The 22,098-nt window shown below is 45.1% G+C and overlaps 1 protein-coding gene across 1 annotated transcript in view; it reads left to right on the forward strand.

Moving 5' to 3' along the window:
• Positions 1-3,921: 3,921 nt before the first annotated feature.
• The window catches only part of SERINC5 (serine incorporator 5), a 103,523-nt gene continuing 85,346 nt past the window's right edge, over positions 3,922-22,098 (forward strand). Inside the window, exon 1 of the mRNA XM_041752795.1 lies at positions 3,922-4,124. Coding sequence (XP_041608729.1) covers positions 4,098-4,124 — 27 coding nt within the window. The 5' untranslated portion in view covers positions 3,922-4,097. The remainder of the gene's footprint in view (positions 4,125-22,098) is intronic.

A 22,098-nucleotide genomic window follows, 5' to 3' on the forward strand; every position in this document is an offset into this window, starting at 1 on the left:
AATTAGGCAGTGGAAGGGGAGGTGAAGAGCTTTTCCTGAGTCTGGAGGGTTTTGATTGCTTTTAACGGAAAAAAAAAAAATCTTCAGGCCAAATGGTCTATCTTGGGGCAGTGTCCTTGGCCCCTACACATGGTATGTCAGAGGTGGGTGCAGAAATATGCAAACATATATAATATATATATTGATAATATATATATCACATATGTTTTCTCTCCACTGATATTAAGTGTATTACCCTGAGGATTTAGAAAAATTTAATTTGTTCCCAGAAGGGTTGAGCAACGCTGAAAGACCCATTGAACAATCCTCTGCGCTCTTCATTAATTTGGAATTTGGGTTCCTTCTTGGGATGCTAAAGGGAGTATTTCCCTTTGTATTATCTATACTCAAAGGACTCATCAAGCAAATTAATAATGTAAAATGGGTTACTGGGAGAAGCTTTAAAATACTGAGGCAAATACCATTTGGTGAAGAATCATTAGCTTTCCATACTGACAAAATAACTGATGACAAATACAAAAGATTTCTTCAGTTCTCTAAAGCACCTAATCAAAGAATCCTGACCAGACAACGTATCTTTAAATTATTTAGTCATTACTTGAATTTGGAAAAACAAGAATATATTTTTAAAAAAAAATCCTTTCAGGGGCACCTGGGTGGTTCAATTGGTTAAGCGGCTGCTCAGGTCCTGATCTCAGGGTTTTGGGGTCAAGCCCTGCTCATCAGGAGTCTGTTTCTCCCTCTCCCCCACCCCCTCATGCTCTCTTTGTTGCTCTTGCTCACTTTCTCTTTCAAACAAACATAAAAACAAATAAAGTCTTAAAAAAAAAAAAAGAAAATATGAAGGTAAATAGGCGAAAACTGCTAACCTAATTGAAAGTGGTTGCCCCTGGAGAGGGGGGCTGAAAGATAGGGTGTAGCGAAGGGAGATGCTATTTTTCATTTGATGTTTTGTCATATTTCTGACATTTAAAAAAACATTGTGCACATGTTAATTTAGCAGGGGTCAAGGAGCCTGGAATTTCCAGGAGTGGGGTGAGGGTACCACAGGGCTCTGATTCTTTTTGCTTGCGGTACTAAATTTGTAGCTCTTTGTTTCTAAATGAATACTTTGTTGTTTATTGTAATTGAAATTAATACAACTTCCACTGCTACTTTGAGGTCCCTAGAGAGTTTATAAGTGAAGATTAGAGAAATTTCTTCTTTTATATTCAAAAACTAACTGAATGTACCACTAGTGTTTTTTTTGTTTTTTGTTTTTTTTCAAAGTTGAAAAAGCTTTAGGGAATCAGAACAATGGATTTTATTTGCTTTTAAACCATTATTGAAGTGGACACTAAATGTATAATGAAATTTTGTTGGTGTCTATGACTAGTGTTTTTCTTTAATAATATGTGTATACCACTGTTGTTTTCAGTTCAGGAATGGTGTTTTAAAAACTCAACATTGACTTCTACTTTCTAAAAAAGGAAAGACCCCAAAAAAGCACTTCAAATTCAGGAGGAGTAAAAAGCAAACTATAAACTGGTTATTTATGTCATATATACATATATAATTATATTGCATAAAAGGAGCTAGTCAATTTAGGAAAATTTTTGTGGGAGAAATATTTCACATGGTCCGCCAAGAGCCAGTCTCATTAAGGCAGGGCTATTACTGCTTGTTCCCGAAAAATCCAAATCAAAAGAGACGGACTGTAAATGTATCTACATGTTAGGAACACCATGTACAACTGTCTTCCTTGAAAAGGTCTTCAGAGCACTTAAAATGAAGGTCCCACTGTTTTCTGTGATGTGTACTGACATCACCCTTATTCTTGTTACCTGACCACAGATGCAAAGGATATTACCAACCAGACCTTAAATAGCGACTGCACAACCTCAGAACAAGGAAGGTGGTATGCTCTACACAAGGCCACATTCTTGTGAGTCTCCCAGTAGGGAGTTGGGGGAACCAACTTGCATAGATCATTTCTTAATATTCTTTAAGCTCCTTCATTAATACCACCCAGGGCTGCTACTTGGTCAGGACTTAAGAAGGCCAGGCCCTGTTCGGCATGGTCTGTCGGGGTGAGTTTATCTAATCCTTGGAAAGTGAGTCCTGTTTGGCAGATGATGACACTGAGACCAAGAGGCGGTCCAGCCAGCTCTTGGTAGAGTTAAAACTTTCAACTTCCTGGCTCTGGAAGCTCAGGCTTCCACTCTGCTTTTCCATACCTTGGGGCAGTGCTGACAAATCCCTGGGTTATTAATTCTTGCCTTAACTCTCTGGGAGGCTGGCATTGATTTAGTCACCGAACCCTCCCATGCTGGCATCCATTTGGCAAAATGAGCACAGTATTTAGCGTCAGGAGGCCTGATCCTTTTATGGTTGACTCTATCCCCGTGGTCCCCTGGTGAGAATTCTCTGCCTTCTTGAGCCTCAGTTTCTCTAACTGTGTAGGAGGCCTGGATCCCAGACAGCTCAGACATATGTAACTGTCACACCTTCCCTTTCCCAGGAGCTGGTTGGCTCTTCCCAGCTGGACAGAAACTCTAGGTGTCCAACTAATCTCCCCAGGTGAGAAATGGGACCAAAGTGACCTCAGCTTTGGATGAGTCACAGGCCATCAAGGAGCAGGGTGCTCCCCTGGTCTGCTGTGTATGCTGTTGCAAAACTTTTTTGTTTTACTATTATGTCCAGATTTCAGTCAATTCTCATTACATTCCACGGCTCTGAGTAGGGCCTGCGCCATGACTTTTCTTCCTATAAACTCTGGCATTTGACATACTAGGAGATCCTGCGCAGCTCATAAAACACTCAGGACCAGTTCCCATTCGACTGCCTTCCCCCCTCCAGCTTCTCGTCTGCGCAGCAACACCCTTCGCGGTCAAAGGCTGTGTCTTGGAGGCGAGTTCAGCTTGGGGCAAGCCTGGCATCAAGTGCAAGGGGGTCAGACAGGGGACTGCCAGTCCCAGGATTGCTTCTGCAGTTTTGCTGCGAGGCTTTGGGCAAGTTGTTGAGCGTGTCTGGGCTTCCGTGGCCTCACTTCTAAAATGGGTAAAGTTCTAATTTTAAGGGCTTGGCGCCAAGTTCTTACTAACAAACGCCCTGAAGTGGCCGCGAGGAGAGCAGATGTGGGTAGGGAGAACTAGGGGCGCTACCCTCTGCACGTCCTCTAGCAATTTTGGGGCCCCCTTTAAAGTGAGGTCGGGGGAACCCTGGGTGGCGCAGCGGTTTGGCGCCTGCCTTTGGCCCAGGGCTCGATCCTGGAGACCCGGGATCGAATCCCACGTCGGGCTCCTGGTGCATGGAGCCTGCTTCTCCCTCTGCCTATGTCTCTGCCTCTCTCTCTCTCTCTCTCTCTCTCTGTGACTATAATAAATAAATAAATATAAATAAATAAATAAATAAATAAATAAATAAATAAATAAATAAAAAAATGAGGTCGGGGTGGAAGGCAGCAGGGCCGCGCCCGGAAGACAGATCAGCTTCCAGGGAAGCGCTGCAAGGGCGCTCGCGGGGCCCCCCGAGAGCAGAGGGAAGCAGGGCGGAACAGCCCGGTGCCCCGGGTCCCAGGGAGCCGAGGAGGGAGGTGAAGCGCCCCGTGCAGGTCGCCGAGCCCCCGCCCCGTACGGCTCTAGGCTCCCTGCTGCAGGCAGCCAGCCCGTGCATCGGGCCGCGGACAGGCGGGCGCGGCAGCACGGGAACGCGGGGCCCGCCCCCCGGTAAGAGAGCGCAGCCGCCGCGCCGCCTGACGCCAGCGGAAGGGCGGGCCCCGCGCGAGCCTGCTCGGCCGCCGGCGCCCGGGAGGGGGCGGGGCCTGCGGCGCGAGGGGCGGGGCCTGCGGCGCGAGGGGGCGGGGCTCGAGGGGGCGGGCGGGGCTCAAGGGGGCGGGCGGGGCTCAAGGGGGCGGGCGGGGCCCGCGGCGGCGGGGCGGGGCTTGGCGGGGGTTGTTTGCTCCCGGGCGGCCGTGCCTGGCTTTCCGACCCGGCTGCTCGGCGTGGAGGAGCGGGCTGCTCCAGAAAGGGGGGATCGCGGCTGGAGGTGGCGCGAGGGCCGGAGGGCAGCGGGCAGCAGGCAGCGGGCGAGGACGCCGGTGGTCGTCGGCCGCCGCGATGTCAGCGCGGTGCTGCGCGGGCCAGGTGAGCGCGGGGCCGGGCGCCCAGCACCGCCGGCTCCCCCGCGTGCGCACCCCGCATCCTTGGCTCCGAGGGGCCGGGCGTGGGTGCCGCGGCTGCCGCTGCGCCGTCTGCGTGGCTGCCTCGGGCCGGAGCGCGGCGCGCAGCCGTCGGGGGAGCCCGGTGCCCTGGCTGGGAGGGACGGGCGGCTGGAAAGCGCCGAGGAGACCTCGGGGTCCTCGGTCCGGTCCTCGGGGTTCGCCCAGGGCGGGGCAGGCGGGGCTCGGGCTCGGGCTCCCCAGGCTGCCGGGGGGTCTCGCCGGGGCGCTGAGCTCCGTGGTCCACCCGGCTCTGCCTCCCCGACGAGCCCGGAAAAGGACGTGCGTGCGGGCCCGTCTCCTCTGTCGTGCGGTGGACGACACTCGGCTCATCTGGCGCAGGCAGCTGCGCTGGGCGTCGTGCAGCCCCGAGTGTCGGCGCTGGGCCTGCGGGAGCGCCTGGAAACCCGGGTCGCGCGCCACGGGGGCGCCGGCGGGCGGGGGAGCCAGCCCCGCTTCCTGCGCTCGCGCTCGGAGCCTTGCGTCCCTCCGCGTCGGCTCCGCGGGCCGGGGCCGGCGAACACCTTGAACCGCGTCTGTCTCCTTGGGATGGGCGCCTCCTACTGGCGAGTAGCGCATCCGGGCGGAATTACTGGGCTTTAACTCTTTAGTGCTGATTGAACAGAGTAAGAAGCGACGAAAGGTAACGCCTTCCCGACGTGGAGCCCCCTCCTCCCTATCCTCCCCACGCTGCACAGCGTCTCTTTTCTCTTTCTCTTTTTGTGTTTGCTTTTTTTTTCTTTTTGAAGATTTTATTTATTTGAGAGCGAGCACGGCGGGGTTAGGGGCAGCTAGGGGAAGAGGGCGTGCAGGCTCCCGGTTGGCGAGCCGCGGGGCTGCACCCGGGACTCTAAGTTCATGACCTGAGCCGACGCGGAGCGCGGACGCTTAAGGCACTGAGGCACCCAGTGCCCCTCTGCACAGCATTTCTGTACATAATTTTAATGGTGTGTTTTTTTTTCCCAGTAACTCTCCCTCGGGAGCAGTCAGGTACTGGGATGTGCCTGCTTTCTAATGCGTTCAGTCTTGCGGCAATCGAGGCCGGTCCCTGCGTGATGCGGAGGGTTAAACTCTGAGAGTCTCTAACCCGCAGGTTGTGTTGGCAGATAATCCGCCCCCCCGGATTATGTGCAGCGGCTGTGTGAAGTTCTCCTGGTTTTTGAGGTCTAATACTGTACTTGGCTTGCGTTCACGTTGACCTTTTCATACACGAGGAAATTGAAGTTTTTGTGAGTTTTTTTTTTTTTTTTAATTCGCAAGTGGTCTCCATGTCCAACCTGAAGTTCAAACTCACTACCCCGTGACCGAGAGTCGCGTGCTCCACCGACTGAGCCAGCCCCTGAAAATTGAGGTTTTTAACTTGAGGTGTAATGACTTGCATTAAGTCAGGCAAGGAGGGAGAGAGGATGCTTACCACTTTACCAGGGCTTTGGGTACTAAGATGGACTAGAAAGGCTGTTTTCCGAATGTTCCCGATCTCAAAGCTTTGCAGATCTTTCATTGTTGTTTGAGATGCTTTCCAATTTGGTGCAGCACTTCCCATTATTTAGTAATTATAGATATTTAGGGGCATCTGCCCTCCCCTAGTCCCTTGAGGCCTTCTGTGACTCCAAGCAGCTAATTTAGGGCTTTGAAAATGATTACCGGTACTCAAGTGGTCTTGTAAAATAATTATTGGTATGGTTGATATTTTGGCAGGATTTAATGACTTGTTTCTAAAATCCCCCTCTCAGGACTTTGGAAAGAACCAAATCTGGCCATTCATCACAGGAAAGTTAACTTCTCCTTTCTCTGGGCTGCTTGAGGGAACACTGTGGTGGGTCTCAATGCAGTGAGGGGGTGATGACACTATGACGTCTTTCGGATGGGGCTACTAAGAAGTGTGTGCTAAAAACAACTCATAGCACCATCAGAAGCTAAGTCTGACAGTCCCTTTATTTAAACAATTTTAAAAAATTGGTAAGTAATTTTTCTATTCAACCAATCCTTTTTGTTTAATTTGAGCACCCATGAACTGTTTTATTCCCAGCATTTCTGAAATCAAATGTGTGGGTCCCCCGCCCCCACACCAATTTCCCCGAGACACTAACTGGATTTACAATTCAATTCAATTATGATGCCACCTGGATTTACTATCCCACAGGTTAAGGGCTTAGTTGGATACAACTGCCTCTCGCCACACACTTGAGATGCCAGTCACAAGTCTCATGGGCTTCCCATGCTGAAGGAAAACCAAATCTCTATTTCTGGTATCACGATATCACAACCCCTACTATGTGTCAGGACCTAGAGATAGGGCAATGAGCCAGACAGACATCATCTCTTTCCTCAGTGGTCCGTCCAATTGTGCTTGTGTTCACAAGCATGTAAACAGTGAACTAGTACTGTAACAAGACCTGGTAGCAGAGTGGCTTTGGGTGGGTTGCCGCGGAAGCCTGTCTGAGAAGATGCTCCTGGAATCGAGACTGGAAATGATCAGGAAGGAGAGGCATGTCAAGGCATGTCCATGTCAAGGTCTGGGTAAGGAGCCTTGCGGGGTTTTTGAGGAACAGAAGGGGGTCCAGGGTAGCCAGAGTGTCATCAGTGGAACAAATGAGGCAGAGAGGCAGGCAGGTCCAGATGTGGCCAGAGACAGACTGACAGCCACGGTTGGAGTTGGGGCTTTGTGCGGGTTCCAGGGCAAGCTGTGGTTTGCTCCACACTTAGATCACTTTGGGAGCTGTGAAGACTCCACCGTCTCCAGGACTACCAGAGGTAGGGAGAGCAGTCAGAGCTGTTCATTCAGTGGAATATTTTTTAACTGCCTCCTGTATGTGCAAGCAGGCTGTAGCAGTCAACAAAGATGCCCCCTGATGGAGCTTAACGCTTGGCCGTCCGCTGTTGCTGTAGTGTGAGGAGGAGAGCATGTTTTACCTTAATGTAGGCTATAGTGGTGTTCACAGTGGGAGGTTGTTGGCTTCTGGGGTAATTTTAGAGGTGAATTGGACTTTTGTGTGGATCGGAAGTGGGGTGTGGGAATGAGAGCTATGCCGGATTTGTCCCCAGCAACTGGATTGCTGATGGTGCCATTTACTAGGTGAGATGGGAGGCTTGAAGGGAGGAGGACATTTGGGAAATTAGTTTTCTTTAGGCTTTGTTACATTTGAGATGCCTATTATAAATTACATGCGTATGGAAAGTCACCAGTTGGATGTTTAAATGGGGAGAAACTAGGGGTGCCTGGCTGGCTCAGTTGGTAGGGCATGCGATTTTTGATATCAGGATTGAGTTCCAACCCCACGTTGAATGTAGAGATTACTTAGAAATAAACTCTGAAGAGAGTTGGGAGAAGTTTTAGGTTGGAGATAGAACTTTTTTGGACTTGAAGGACCATCAGGAGCAATGTATAACCTAGAAAATAGCTCTGGACTCAGGTCTGGGTTTGAATTGGTAAATCTGGACGAGGGCTGGTGTGAATGTGCACATGTTACCTACCCTCTGTTAACCTCAGTTTTCCTTGACTGTAGAATGGGTGTGATAATACCTCCTGGGATTATTGTAAGGGTTATATGTGATCTAGACACACAGTCTCTAAGTACATAGTTTAGCACAGAGTAAGGAACCCCAAACTCTTAGTTTGTTACTAGCCAATACCCACCTGCACCTGGATAGTTCCCAGGTCATCTTATTTTTGCACTGACTCTGAAACACACTTAGATTTCACTTATGCTGTTGCTAATAGATGCTAATGGAAGGAGAGATAATAGGGGAGAGTGGTCACTCCACACTGTCTGTGCTGGGGCAGGTCCCTGAGGACTGGATGATGAGCAGAGCTGCCTTGCTCTCCTGGGAATTTACGACTTATTTAGGGGAGCAGTGTGGGGAAAGCTAGCTACAGAAAATGATAATACATAAAAAAGACGCTCTAGAGTTGTAGTAAATACATACACATCTCAAAGTGAAATTTCAGAAGTGAAATAAGATGTGTCAAAAACACAGGCAGGCCCCTGGCCGTGTTTCTTAAGGAAGTCCATCTCTTATGGACCCCACAGCTCCCCCCGGCTGGGTGCAGGGCGGGAGCTACAGGCAGGAGGAGGAATCTTACAGAACTACCAGGGTTCTCCAGGGTCTCACTGTCCCGGCCTTCTCGGGGACTGTGTGGATCTGGGGGCAGACGTGACCAGAGTGGCGCTGAAGCCCTTCTTGGCATGGGGCACTCGGGACCGGGACGGAGGGAGACCTCAGACTCCGACGGCCCTGGCCTGAGCAGCAGCTTGAACTTGCCCCTTCAGTCGGGACACGGGGGAGGCAGGTGCTTTTTGCACACGTTGCCCATGTTTGCCAGAGAGAAGCAAAGCCCCCTGAACGTCTTGCATCTAGCACGTTTGAGTCTGTGTTATTAGTTTACCATCAGATGTTCTGGTTTTATTAAATAAAGGTTTTTGGAGAGTTAAAAAAAAAAAAAAATCTAGACAGTGCTCACAGGGCAATTTGAGAATAAAGCTCGGCAGGGTTCACTCCAGGCAAGTATAGGCATTAATGATGGTAGTAACGATAGCTGAGGTGTATCTCATGCCCACGATGGGCTGCCTGTTTCTACCTGCATTAGAGCATACATTTTTCCACAACAACCTTAAGGGGTGATTAATGTTCTAATTGGCTTCCTTTTGCAGGGCAGACAACTGAGTACAGAGAAATAAATTAACTTGACTGACACTCCATGGTGGTGGAGCCAGGCCTCGATGCTGGTCCACCTGACTCAGGTTGGGCTTTTAACTACCAGGCTGCCATTCCTTATTATTCTTATTATGTAGAAGTAATGAATACCTGTTGCTCATTATTGTTGCGTATGATGGGCCTCAGGAAGTTTTGAATACACAGCTGTTTTGATAGATACTAGTAGTTGCCAGTGGTTGTGGGTGGATAAGGTTAAGCCTTTTCCAGACCAAATTCTGCCGCACATGCTGACATTTATTGGCCAGGCGGGTACATAGCAGTCAGGCAGCCTGATCTGGGGCTTCTCGATGTTCCGGCTCTTTGCTCTTCTTGGTGCACTGACATGGAGCTTGCGTGCTCACCGGAGGCAGAGGCAGCAGTGATCTAGTATGCGGGACCCTCACCCAGGCGGCCAAACCAGCAAGACCACGTGGGTGGATCACAGCCACGGGGCCATTCCTGGGATACAGATTCACTATCCAGTGGTGGTTGGGCCAGTTCGTTTAAGAGCAAGAGTGCCCCGGCCAAGGTATTTCCAGCCAGTTCATAATAATTACTGTTTCCCCCAATGAAAGCCCATTTGTAATGTCTGTCCTGTTAACAAAGTCATGTACACCACCCGGAACTAGCTGTGGTCAGAGACATACAGCTAGATGGTTTTTTTTTTTTTTTTTTTTTTTATGATAGTCACACAGAGATTGAGAGAGAGAGAGGCAGAGACACAGGCAGAGGGAGAAGCAGGCTCCATGCACTGGGAGCCCGATGTGGGACTCGATCCCGGGTCTCCAGGATCGCGCCCTGGGCCAAAGGCAGACGTTAAACCACTGCGCCACTCAGGGATCCCCACAGCTAGATGTTGAAGCAGTGAAAACATTTTATTTTCTGTAACCACTGATACTAGGGGAAGAGCTGAGCTCTGTTCTCTTTTGCAGGTAGGTTTTTTTCTTTTTAATATTTTATTTATTTATTCATGAGAGATGCAGAGGGAGAAGCAGGCTCCATGCAGGAAGCCCGACGCGGGACTCGATCCAGGGACTCCAGGATCACACCCTGGGCCGGAGGCCTCCTCACTTAACTGCTGAGCTACCCAGGGGTCCCTGCAGGGAGTTTTAAAGGGGGAATGAGGGAGTAGGGAGGAGTGAGCGGGGCCCAGTCGAGTTAGGAAAGGGAAAGTTACGGGAGGTGGTTAGTAGACTTGGGATTAGGCCCCTGTGTCTGCTAGTTGACAAGTTAGGATTATCCTTCCACTGACCTGGGAAGACAGGCCCTGTCCTTCCTGTTAATTACATTTCCAAGGAATGGCTTTCGGGTCCTTGAGAAAGATGCTCCAGAGTTGTAGGAAATACACACACATCTCAAAGGGACAGGAAGGATTCACAATTGTAAGCTCTCTTTGTTAAGAAAGGAAGGCCAGGGCCTATCTCAGGTGTTGGCTAGGGCAGTTAATTTCTTTTGACTGCCCAGAGCTTTTCTAGATGAGAACTGAAGGGCAAAAGGCAGCTGGGCCATCCTCGGGATGCAGCCTTAGGTTGCCAGAAGCCCTGTTAGAGCTTGCTCAGATCTGTCCTGTAGGAGTTTGTGCAGAGTTGCTTTGTGTTGAGATTTCTTGGAGTTTTCACCATTATTTAAGCTGGTTAGGGTTCATTGGAGTTAGAGGTGACCAAAGTCCATACAGGAGACCTAGAGTGTGGCCTCTGAGGAAGTGTTAGCTGGAATGGGTGTTCCTCATCAGGGCATCTGAAGTCCATGAAGACTTCTACAAAAAGTAAATAAGCTCAAGAAGCATTTCCTTGGTAATGATCTTCCCCTTGCTTTGAGAGTTCTCTCCAAATGTGCACTTAGACCTGCCTAACCCCTAGTACTTGGTCATCTGATGGACAGGAATGGTTTCCTGGTTACTGTGTGTATGGGCTTCCTCTCTCCTCCTAGACAGAGCGAGTACTATTACCTCGCTGAACCCCCTATTGAGTGCTTTTGGTTACAAAACTCTCTCCCTACAGCTCATTGTTTATAGTGATTGGAAATGTTAGGTCCTCATTGTATCACGTGATGCTTCCACCCTTGGAAGGGATCCAGGCGCAAAAGTTCATTTTATCCATGACTGGTGTGTGTTTTTTTTAACTTATTGGGTATATTTGTGAAACACAGGGGGGAAAAACATCACACCAGAGAGCCATATTTTGATATTTTAACGTCCAGTCACCCATACTTAGTATATATGATTTTACTTTGTAAAATTCGATTATACTGTAGTGCTGTGGAATTATTGGGTGATCAAGGGAGTTGTTTTTTTTTTTTTTTTTTTTAAGTAATCTCTACTCCCAAAGTGGGGCTCAAATTTACAACCCTGAGGTCAAGAATTGCAGGTTCTACCGACTGAGCCAGCCAGGTGCCCCTTTGGTCAGGGAAGTTGTGTTTTTTGTTTTAAGATTTTTAAAAATTTATTTATTCATGAAAGACACAGAGAGAGGCAGAGGAAGAAGCAGCTCCCTGCAGAGAGCCCGATGTGGGACTCCATCTCCAGGCCAGGATCACACCCTGAGCCGAAGACAGATGCTCAACCACCCAGGCGTCCTGGTCAGGGAAGTTTTTAACAGACACAAATCACTCATTTGTAGCCATTAATATTTTCTGGGTTAACATTCAGGTGTAAGTATTCTTTTGCTTTCAAACATGATGAATTCTCCAGAGGTATTAAATAAAGTTAAATGAGTGAAAGTTAGTTAATAAGCATGTGTGTTAATAGGCTTGTGTTTCTATTTCTAAAAGACCAAAAATAGCAAAGAAAATCTGAATTATGCCCCCTTTTAATGCCGTCATTGACAGTATATTTCAGTCATTTCCAACATTTTCTTTGAGCTTTTTCTTTGCCTTTATTTCTACAGATACTACCTCTCTCGATGGTGTTTGAGTCTGTTTCCGCTGTATGGAGGTGCCCATCTCTGTTTCAGTTACATTAAGTGTGACTCCTGTCTTCTCACTAGGGTCAGCACTTTTATTTTTCTGTTCATTTTTGTAAAATGCAGGCAGAATGCGGTAAAGTGCCACCTGGTTGGCGTCCCACACTGACAGGCTGCTGACTGCCTAAAGTCGAACTTACAGCTTATATCTTCACTGCTGATCTCATACAGAAAGAGTGTTTGGAGATGTGCAGTTAGGCAAGCTTAGGTTGTTGGGGAGGGGTTGGGGGGTGGCCTGTTACCTGTCTTAAAGCAGGGAAGAGGGTTGCCCGGGAGCTCAGCAGTTGAGCGTCTGCCTTTGGCCCAGGGCATGATCCTGGGGTCCTGGGATCGAGTCCCATGTCTGGCTCCCAGCATGGGGCCTGCTTCTCCCTCTGCCTCTCTCTCTCTCTCTGTCTCTCATGAATAAATAAATAAAATGTTAAAAAAAAAAATAAAAGAAACAGTAAAGAGGGTGAAGGTGGCCATGTTGGTTGGAGAGTTAGGGTGAGGGGTGTTCACTCAGCCTTGTTTTCTTGGGCTGCTTTATAACTGATGTGGGCGAGCTGACAAGTAGCTTCGGGCTATGTGGGATGCCTTGGCTGGGAGAGCCAGAGGGCCGACCTGTGGGGAGTGGAAGCAGTCTCACTGTCTCCACTAGAGAGATAATCTCTTCCCAGTGCTTGATTCGGACCGGTTTTCTGTTATAAATAACACCTCTAGGTTTCCCACAGCTTATTCAAGATCTGGGACTGAGTCAAGTATGAGACTTGGCAGCTTATCTTCCAGTGTCCCAGGTGTTTTCATGTGAGCTGCAAGGGTAGAGCAGGGAGGATGGCATTGTCCACTTATATTTCAGTTCACCTATGGTAATTCTACATCAGAAAGGAGGACTTGGGTGCCTGGTGGCTCTGTCGGTTAAGCATCCAACTCTTTTTTTTTTTTTTTTTTAATTCATTTATTCATGAGAGACACACACAGAGGCAGAGACACAGGCAGAGGGAGAAGCAGGCTCCCTATGGGGAGCCTGATGTGGGACTTGATCCCCTTACTCGGGATCAAGCCTTGAGCCCAAGGCAGATGCTCACCGCTGAGCCACCCTGGTGCCCCTAAGCATCCAACTCTTGATCTCAGCTCAGGTCTTGATCTCAGGGTTGTGAATGTGAATTCCACACCGGGTGTGGAACCTACCAAAAAAAGTCATCATATAAGGTGGCATGTCTGCAGCATTAACCACTGGACACAGTTCCATTTTAGCTTTTGAATTGTTCTCAATACCTGTAATTATAGCTATAGCAATTGTTAAAAAAAATTCAACTAAATTCTCAAGATCTAATTGGCTTTATTAATTGATTCATGAATCCAGCAGCATCCCATCTAGCACGCAGAGGAATGGTTTTTAAAGGTAAGGAGGGGTGGGAAAGGAATGGTTTTTAACGGTAGAGAAGGATGAGAAAAAATTACTAGCAAAGAATTCATTGTTTTAGGCAAGGTCACCCTCTTAAGGGGAGGAGGATGGATGTACCAGTAAATTTCCTAGTGCTGATCAGGATAGTCCCGGGTCAATTGGTTAAAGGTTACATTTTTGGAGGGTTGAAATTGCAGTTAAGTTAGGTATTAGGTCTTTGTTTACAAATTTGGGATCTTCACCTAAGTGACACCATTTGCATCTTGTGGTTTTCTTTTTAACACTGCTAATAAGACCTTGTGTTCTGTGTGAATCAAGCAGCTTTGTCAGTGAAGTTTCATTACATTTTGTGGTTGGGGTTGAGATTGGAGCCTGACAACATTGGTCAAGTTACTAATCTGAACCGCTCTGATTATCTTTGATAATCTTTGTTGATCAGGTTTTCCAAGTAGTCTAAAATGAACCTTTGCAAGATTTCTGAACATAACATGGAAGTCAGCATAGCGTGTATAAGGAAATTCAAATAGTGGATTGATTTGATTACATAAAACATCTGTTTGAATTTTAAAGGAAACAGGGTTTTACTTTGGCTTTTCTTCTGTAGTTTGCCTTCTGAGATTAAAATTGAGCTGATGTTTAAGGAAAGCAGCTGTTATGGAAAAAGAGTGGGTTTTTATCACAGAATAAGTTTTGAAACAACTTGCAGGTTTGAAGTAGGGTTGCAGTTTACAGTGATTTAAACAGCATTTCCCTCCTCATGAAAACTGTCTAGTCAAAACAAAAGTAGGAAAAACACATGCATACAACCCTTAAATCTTTTATGCAGCGATAACTAGGAGAGCTGGAAAATCAGACTTCTGTTTAAGTATCATTTTTATAAACTGGCCAACTACACTTTGAAACAAAGCCCACAAGGTTTTCATAGGATTTATTTTCCAGTTTTTTGTCCTTGCATTATATCTCAGTAATTTCACAGAGGACTGAGTCCCCTAATGCTCTAATCCTTAGTGTGTGTGGTTCACCAAAAAAAAGGGAAGAATTCAGTCTTTTGTTGTTGACTCCATGCTCATTGAACTCCTCCAGTGGTGTTCTCAGAAACAATGGCAGTATTTTGTAACCATAGTAATGAAAATGTTCTCTGTAATAGGATTCTTTATCAGTATGAATTTTCTTCGGCTTTGGTAGCATTATTCCTGTTAAATAACAAAAGATTTAACCAAGTAAATTTTAAAGACCTAATTGGCTTTACTAATCGATTCATGAATTGGGCAGCATTCCAACTAGTAAGTAGAAGGGAGCTTCAAAGTTCTACAGAAAAGGAAGGGTTTTCTTTTCCCTTTCTTTTTTTCTTGATGTTTATTTATTTGAGAGAGAGAGAGAGAGAGAGAGAGAAAACGCAGGGGGTAGGAGCAGAGAGAGAGTCTCAAGGAGACTCCACTTTGAGTGTGGAGCCCCATGTGGGGCTCAATCTCATGTCCCTGAGACCAGGACCTGAGTGGAAACCAAAGTCAGACCCCAACCAAATGCACCACCCAGACTCCCCCAAAAAGGAAGGGTTTTCAGAAGAGGGAGAGGAGGAAAAGGAAATTATTGGCACAGAATCCATTGTTTTAGGCAAGGTTGCCTTCCTAAGGGGAACAGAAGGGAGAGGGGTCTATCATAGTGTGGACCAGGAAATTCCATGTTGACTGGCTGAAAGTTCCATTTTCAGGGGTTGAAACTGCAGTTTGGTTAACCTAAGTGACACCATTTTGGGCCTGTGGTTTTCTTTTTAAAATTCCTAGGAATACTGGTGGCAACTTTGCTGTTTGCAAAAAAAAAAAAAAAAAAAAAGCTTACAACCCCCAAAGCAATATGTCAATTGATAAATACTCAAATACTCACTGGGTATCGAGCATATTATTAGTCCAAGGCGATAACTAGGTTTACTTTCATGCTTGGGAGCAACTAGTGAATTGATGCTGGATATTCTTAGGATAACATCTCTCCTGGGGCAGAACTTCCACAAAGACCTGAACTGAGGTTTTGTATCTCAGCTTTGGACCTTTTATGCCTGTGAAAGGGGAGGAAACATCAAGTTCACCAGGGGCAACACTTCCCTAGGAGTAAATGAACCAACCCAGAGGTGCACCCGGGGTACTAGGTCCTCAGAAATGGACTCTTGTGGTTTCTGTGCAGCCCTGCGGTCACACAGTTTTTCCTAGGACAGAATTCTTACCATTTTTCAGCTTCTCAGAGGAATTTTAAGACCTCAAAAAGTCCCAGTGCAGAATGATAATGGAAAGACCAACAATGGAGACAGCTCTATTTAAAAGGCAGACATTCCGGGTGGAGGTAAGGGGGACTCCCAGCTGGCTCAGTCTCCTCATGAAGAGCCTCCGACTTTTCATCTCTGGGTTGTAAATTCAAGTCCCAAGTAGGGTGTAGAGATTACTTAAAATCTCTAAAACCAAACCGAAAACATTAAAAGGCAGACACATTCCTGTAGCAAACCTAGAAAGAAAATGCAGTGATGGAGGGCATAGCCTTCTAATGGAGAGGGAAGAGTGTGGGGGTTTGGGGTGGGAGAGGTTTTGGCTTTGTCAGATGACACCCTACAGCCTAGAAGTTCGTAAGGGGGAATCCCAAGATTCCTGGGGGGGGGGGGGGGGCGGTTGACAGCCTTGGTTTGCAGGGAGCAGAAGCTATGGTGCTGTGGGTTAGAGAGTGTTGGGGAGCTAAGGAACTGAAGCCAGAGAGGGGAGGTCGGTGACTAGTGGGAGATGTGGGGTTTCAGCGGTGAAACCAATGTGGTTTGGGGGTAGTGAAAAACAAAATTCAGCTGAATAAAATTAAAGATCTAATTAGCCTTATTAAACGATTCACAAATACGGGGCACCTGGCTGGCTCTGGCGACAGAGCATTTGACTCCATTTCGGATTGTGGGTCCAAGCCCCACTTTGGATGTAGAGATTATTTAAAAATAAACATTTTGAAAGCCCCCAATTCATGAATCGAGCAGCATCTCATCTAGCAAGTTGAAAGGAGCTTCAAGAAGTTTTAGGAAATGGGAGGTTTTTAAATGGAAGGAGAGTGGGGCAAGGAAGTTATTAGCCAAAAAAGGGGGGGGCACCTGGGTGGCTCAGTGGTTGAGCTCTGCCTTTGGCTCAGGTTGTGATCCTGGGTCCTAGGATCTAGCCCTGTATTGGGCTCCTTGTGGGAAGCCTGCTTCTCCCTCTGCCTGTGTTTCTGCCTGTCTCTCTCTCTCTCATCTCTCATGAATAAATAAATAAATCTTAAAGAAAAAAAAAGGGATTGTTTCAGGCAAGGTCACTTTCCCTTAGTGGGAAGAACAAGGAGTCTTTTTTTTTTTTTTTTTTTTTTCAAGGAGTCTTAACATAGGTTTCTTCATCTTCCTTTGCAGGGGGTGGAGAGGGCCCATGTGACACATGACCTCAGTGGTGCTGACTGCAAAGTTCTTGACTGGTTAAGACTATGTTTCTTGAGGGAGATGGAGGGTGAGGAGAACTACATTTCAGGGAGAAAGCAGAGCTGCAATTAAGTCAGGCATTAAGTCCTGGGTTGCTTGCTTGGCCTGGCATCCATGACTCCCTTGTGGGCCTGTGGTTGATTTTAGAGAGGGATTTGAACAGGTTGCCCTTGTGAAGGAGGAGTAGGTTCCAACCTGAACCAACCTGGGGTTGGCCCTTGGTATGCATGGTGAAGAGGCTTGGACACCTTCTGTGTCCAGATTGCAGGATGCTGAAGTTCATTTACTCTACATTCTGTAAGCTGCCGAAATTTAGTCTCACGGTTGCTTCCGTCCCCTTGATTTTTCTCTTCCTCCTCCTTTAACCCCTTTCCCCCATATTTTTCTGTTTATATTTGTTTGATCCTTTGGGATTTTATTCTTTGGAAAATCCTGGAGTCTGGCTCTGGAAAGATCAGATTTTGCCTTTGTGGTGATTTTTGAGGTAGATCGTGGAATCAGAGAAACTTTTGCAAGAGACTTCAAAAGGCCTCCCTTTTAATTCTGCATGTGAAGCTTAGCTGTCTTTTTTTAAATGTCCCCTCTCAGTATACATCTGAACCCTTCTGGTGTTGGAGACTCACAACCATTACCAATTCTTAAATTTTCTGAGCCTTGGTTTCTTCATCAAATGAAGGAATTTCTGTCTTGCTTCCCTTATATAATTGTTGAAAAAGACCGTATGAGAAGACAGCCTTGACTCTTTGTAAAGTGGTGATGCAGGGGTGTCATTTATAATGCAAAAAACTAAGACCCCTCGTGGTATTTTAAGCAAAAGGGGATTTAAGGTGGGGAAATTAGTTGTTTAAAAAATAAAACTAGAGGAGCAAGAATCAGGGACCATCCTTTGAACTCTTAGATTTGAGAACATAGTACCATAGCTGTAATCCAGAAGTCTGGAAGCTGAAGCTGTTGTTGTTACCATCATGACTGCTTCTTGACACCCCGAAGCTGATGGCTTTAACACAGGACCTCCAAGTCTAGCTGATGCAACCCCCTGCCCTGTCCCAGGACCTTGCTTGGCAGCAGACATCACAGCAGGAGGGCGGCCCCCATTTTGTTTTCCTTCCAATTATGCGTGTTGCCAGTTGTCAGGCTCCTAAGAGCAAAGGAGTCTGAGTAATGTGGCTTTCCTTTCTAGGTTCTTCAGTACTGGAAGACCCGTAAAAGAAGGTAGGAATGGAGGCTGAGTGAGGTTGTTCATGTGGAGTACATGGCATGAGGAACTAGTATGATAAACTCTAGTCTTGTGAGCACGGTACTTCCCACTCATTGTGGTTTGACCAAAAAGCAAACGGCAACCTTGGAAGTAAGACCAGAATGTTGAGGGGGCTGACTTAGAGGTGGGAGGGTGGAAATGTGTGTTGTATAAACTGGTTTTTCTCCCTCTACTCCCTTCGTTGCATGACCATTTCTTTCATACCACCAGAAGGTTGATCCTTCTACTATAGTATAGTTTAATCTTGTCATCCCATGCTTAATTTTTCCAATCCATTGGGGTTAGTGCAGTGGGTTTTCTAATAGCAAATCCTTTGTAGAAATCTGTTACTTAGAATACATAATCTTCATATGACTAACAGTTAATACATGTTGTCTTAATCATTGCTGATACAGTGCTGATACAATACAATACAATCACTTTGTATTCTTTTTTTAATGACTTCGCCTAGGAGTTTAAACTTGTGAAAGAGGCTTACCTGAGCAGCTCAGTTGGTTAAGCATCCCACTCTTGATTTTGGCTCAGGTCTTGAACTCAGAGTTGTGAGATCCAGTCCTGTGTTAGGCTCTACTCTGGGCATCAAGCCTGCTTGAGGTTCTCTCTCTGTCTCCCTCTCTAAAAAACAAAAACAAAAACCAACCAAACAAAAAAACACCTTGTGAAACAGATAATTTTGTTCATTGTCAGTTGTTTTTTATTTTATTGATTTCTGCTTTTTATCTTTGTCTTAATAGTTACCTTGAGTTTAATCTGCTGTTTCATTGATTTTTTTAAAAAAAGATTTTATTTATTCATGAGAGACACAGAAAGAGAGAGAGGCAGAGACACATGCAGAGGGAGGAGCAGGCTACATGCAGGGAGCCCGATAGGGGGCTTGATCCTGGGACTCCAGGATCACACCCTGGGCTGAAGGCTGGCGCTAAACCACTGAGCCACCCAGGCTGCCCCTGATTATTTTTTAAGGTAGAAGCTTAGACCATTATTTTAAGGATCTCATTTTTCATGAAAATAAATATTTAAAGCCATAATTTACATCCCACATATTTTGATGTTGTATTTTTGTTATTTTGTTTAAAGTATTTTTTTAATGAATTTTAATGATACATTTCTTTTCTTTTTTTTTTTTTTAAGATTTAATTTATTTATTCATGAGAGACACACAGAGAGAAGCAGAGACACAGGCAGAGGGAGAAGCAGGCTCCATGCAGGGAATCTGATGTGGGACTTGATCCCAGGACTCCAGGATCACACCCTGGGCTGAAGGCAGGCGCTAAACTGCTGAGCCACTCAGGGATCCCTGTTTAAAGTATTTTCTAACGTCTCTTATGACTTATTCTTTGGCCTATGAGTTATTTAGAAGTGTGTTGTTATTTTCCAGATATTTGAGGATATTTCAGGGTATTTTTGCTATTGATTTCAAATTTACTCTTGTGTGATCGAAGAACATATTCTGTACATCTTAATTCCTTTTAAAGGTATTGTTTTATGGCCAAGAATATGATATATCTTGGTGACTATTCTGTGTGCCCTTGAAAAGAACACATATTCTACAGTTATTGGGTATAGTGTTCAAGTTAATTGCTAGTGTTGGTCAAATCTCCTTTATTTTTTAGTGGCAGCGGTGGTGGTTGTAGTAATCCTCTAATTTTATTAGTCACGAGGAGAAGGGTAGTTTCCAATATGATTATGTTTTTGTCTCTCCCATTTGTTTTGTAATTTCTTGGTTTAATACATTTTGAAGCTATATTAGGTGCAAAAAAATTTGGGTTGTTATGTTTCTTTAATGAATTGCTCCTTTATTTTTAAAAAATTTATTTAATTATTTTAGAGAGAGAGTGCACATGTGCATGTGAGGGGAGAGGCAGGGGGAGAGAAAACATCTCAAGCAGACTCCTCACTCATCGAGATGCTGGACATGGGCTCAATCCCAGGATCCTGAGAGCATGACCTGACCAGAAATCAAGAGTCAGATGCTTAACTGACTGAGCCACCTAGGGCCCCTGAATGGATCCTTTAATAAATGATCTCTTGTATCTCTGGTAATGCTCTGTATCTTTAAGTCTTTGTCTGATGGCCATTCCACCCTTCTAACTTACAGTGTGTGTGTGTGTGTGTGTGTGTGTGTGTGTGTGTGTTTAAAGTAAGCTCTGTGATCAATATGGGGCTTGAATTCATGACCCAGAGATCAAGAGTTGCATGCTCTACTGACTTAAGTCAGCCAAATTTCCCATCAACCCATTTGTGTTTTATATTTAAGAGTGTGTCTCTTATAAACTATATGTAGTTGGGACTTGCTTTTTGATCAGCCTGACAATCTTTGCCTTTTAATTGGATGTTTAGATCATTTACGTTTAATGTAATTATTCATGTTTGATATTAAGGCTAAGTAAGGCCATTTTCATTTCTCCTTTTTTTTTTTAATCTTTTTTTGAGGGGGGGGATATTAGTTGAATATTTCAAGCATTCTATCCTCTTCTGAATTGCCTTTTTATTTCTTATAATGTTGTTGTAAGGATTCCAGTATTGTAGCATCTTGAAGAAGGGATATGAGTCAGAATTTCCCCATTAGTGATGGAAACTCTTATAACTGGGTCAATTTACTAGATGCTTACTGATTATTTATAGCAAATTAATTGAGTAACATTCATGAAATTTTAAAACTATATTTTCTGCTTTATAAAAATAACACAGTTACAGAAAATCTGGGAAATACAGGAAAGTTTAAAGAAGAAAGTGAATAATGTTTATAATCCCAGAGAGAACAACCTTGTTTAGTGGTTTGTTTTATTTAATATTAAAATACAATAAATTTGACTGTACTTTATGTACTATTTTATATCCTAACTTATCACATGATACTGTGAACATTTTTACATATCATAGGAATTCTTTTTGCATATTGTAGGAATTCTTAAATATTGTAATCACTGTATCACATTTAATTGATCATATCAACATATATTTCATTATTTTCCTTTTATTAGAACATTTAGTCTTTTCTTTCTTTCTAAGGTTTTATCTTTTTAAGTGATCTCTACACCCAGTATGGAGTTTAAATTTAGAACCCTGAGATCAAGAGTCACATGCTGTACAAACTTAGCCAGCCAGTTCCCCCTAGTGTATTATTTAAAAACAACAACAACAAAAGAACCCCAAACTAGTATAAATAATAGTTTTTCTCTATGCTCATTCCTCTTTAGGTTAGATACTGGAACACAATGTGAATATACATTCCTGAAAACCACACTATGTGAAATTGCACAATAAAAATCACAGGTCTTAAGGGAAAAATGAGGTTGGGGCATAGCATTTAAAACTTTGTCAGTGACACACTTAAAAAAAAAAAGAAAAAGGAAACTAGTTAAAGTTGATACTACAATTTTACAAATGTTTAATGGTTAAGAAACACATAAATACTGTGAAAAGTTTGGCACTTGATTTGAAAAAGATTGAAATTTGCTTGTGGAAATGGGTATTGGAAGAGTTGCAGCTTATGAGTAACTGTGAAGTCACGGAAGGAAGGTTCTCTGAAATTGGATGGAAAGGTGTAATACCATGTATGTTTTAGAAGCTTATAAGTGCTGGTTCAGTTAGAGTGTGTGCATTCATGTATTCCTATGCAGCTCGGTAGAGCTGATTTTAGTTGTCGGCCTTCAGTGGGTGTCTCTCACAGACAAAATTACACATCCTGCAATGTTCAGATTGTTCCCTACTGTGCCAGGGGAGAAAAAAGTTTTCTTTGACCGTCCTAGCATCTCTGGTTGACACAGACAGGTTAACAGGAGAAAACCATACACATTTATTTAATATAAATTATATGTGACTTGGGAGCCCTCATCATGAAATGAAGATGTAAAGAAATGGTGAAACATATTGGCTTTTTTTTTCTTTTTTAAGGATTTTATTTATTCATTCATGAGTGACACAAAGACAGAGGTAGAGACACAGGCAGAGGGAGAAGCAGGCTCCATGCAGGGAACCTGACGTGGGACTCGATCCCTGGTCTCCAGGATCATGCCCTGGGCCAAAGGCGGTGCTAAACTGCTGAGCCACCTGGGCTGCCTGGAGGGCACCTTTCCTAAGGGAATTTATCTCTTTTTTTCAGGAAGAGAAAGGAAGGCCAGAGTGCCC

The sequence above is a fragment of the Vulpes lagopus genome, chromosome 4 (assembly GCF_018345385.1).
Source record: "Vulpes lagopus strain Blue_001 chromosome 4, ASM1834538v1, whole genome shotgun sequence".
In the NCBI taxonomy this organism is placed as follows: Eukaryota; Metazoa; Chordata; class Mammalia; order Carnivora; family Canidae; genus Vulpes; species Vulpes lagopus.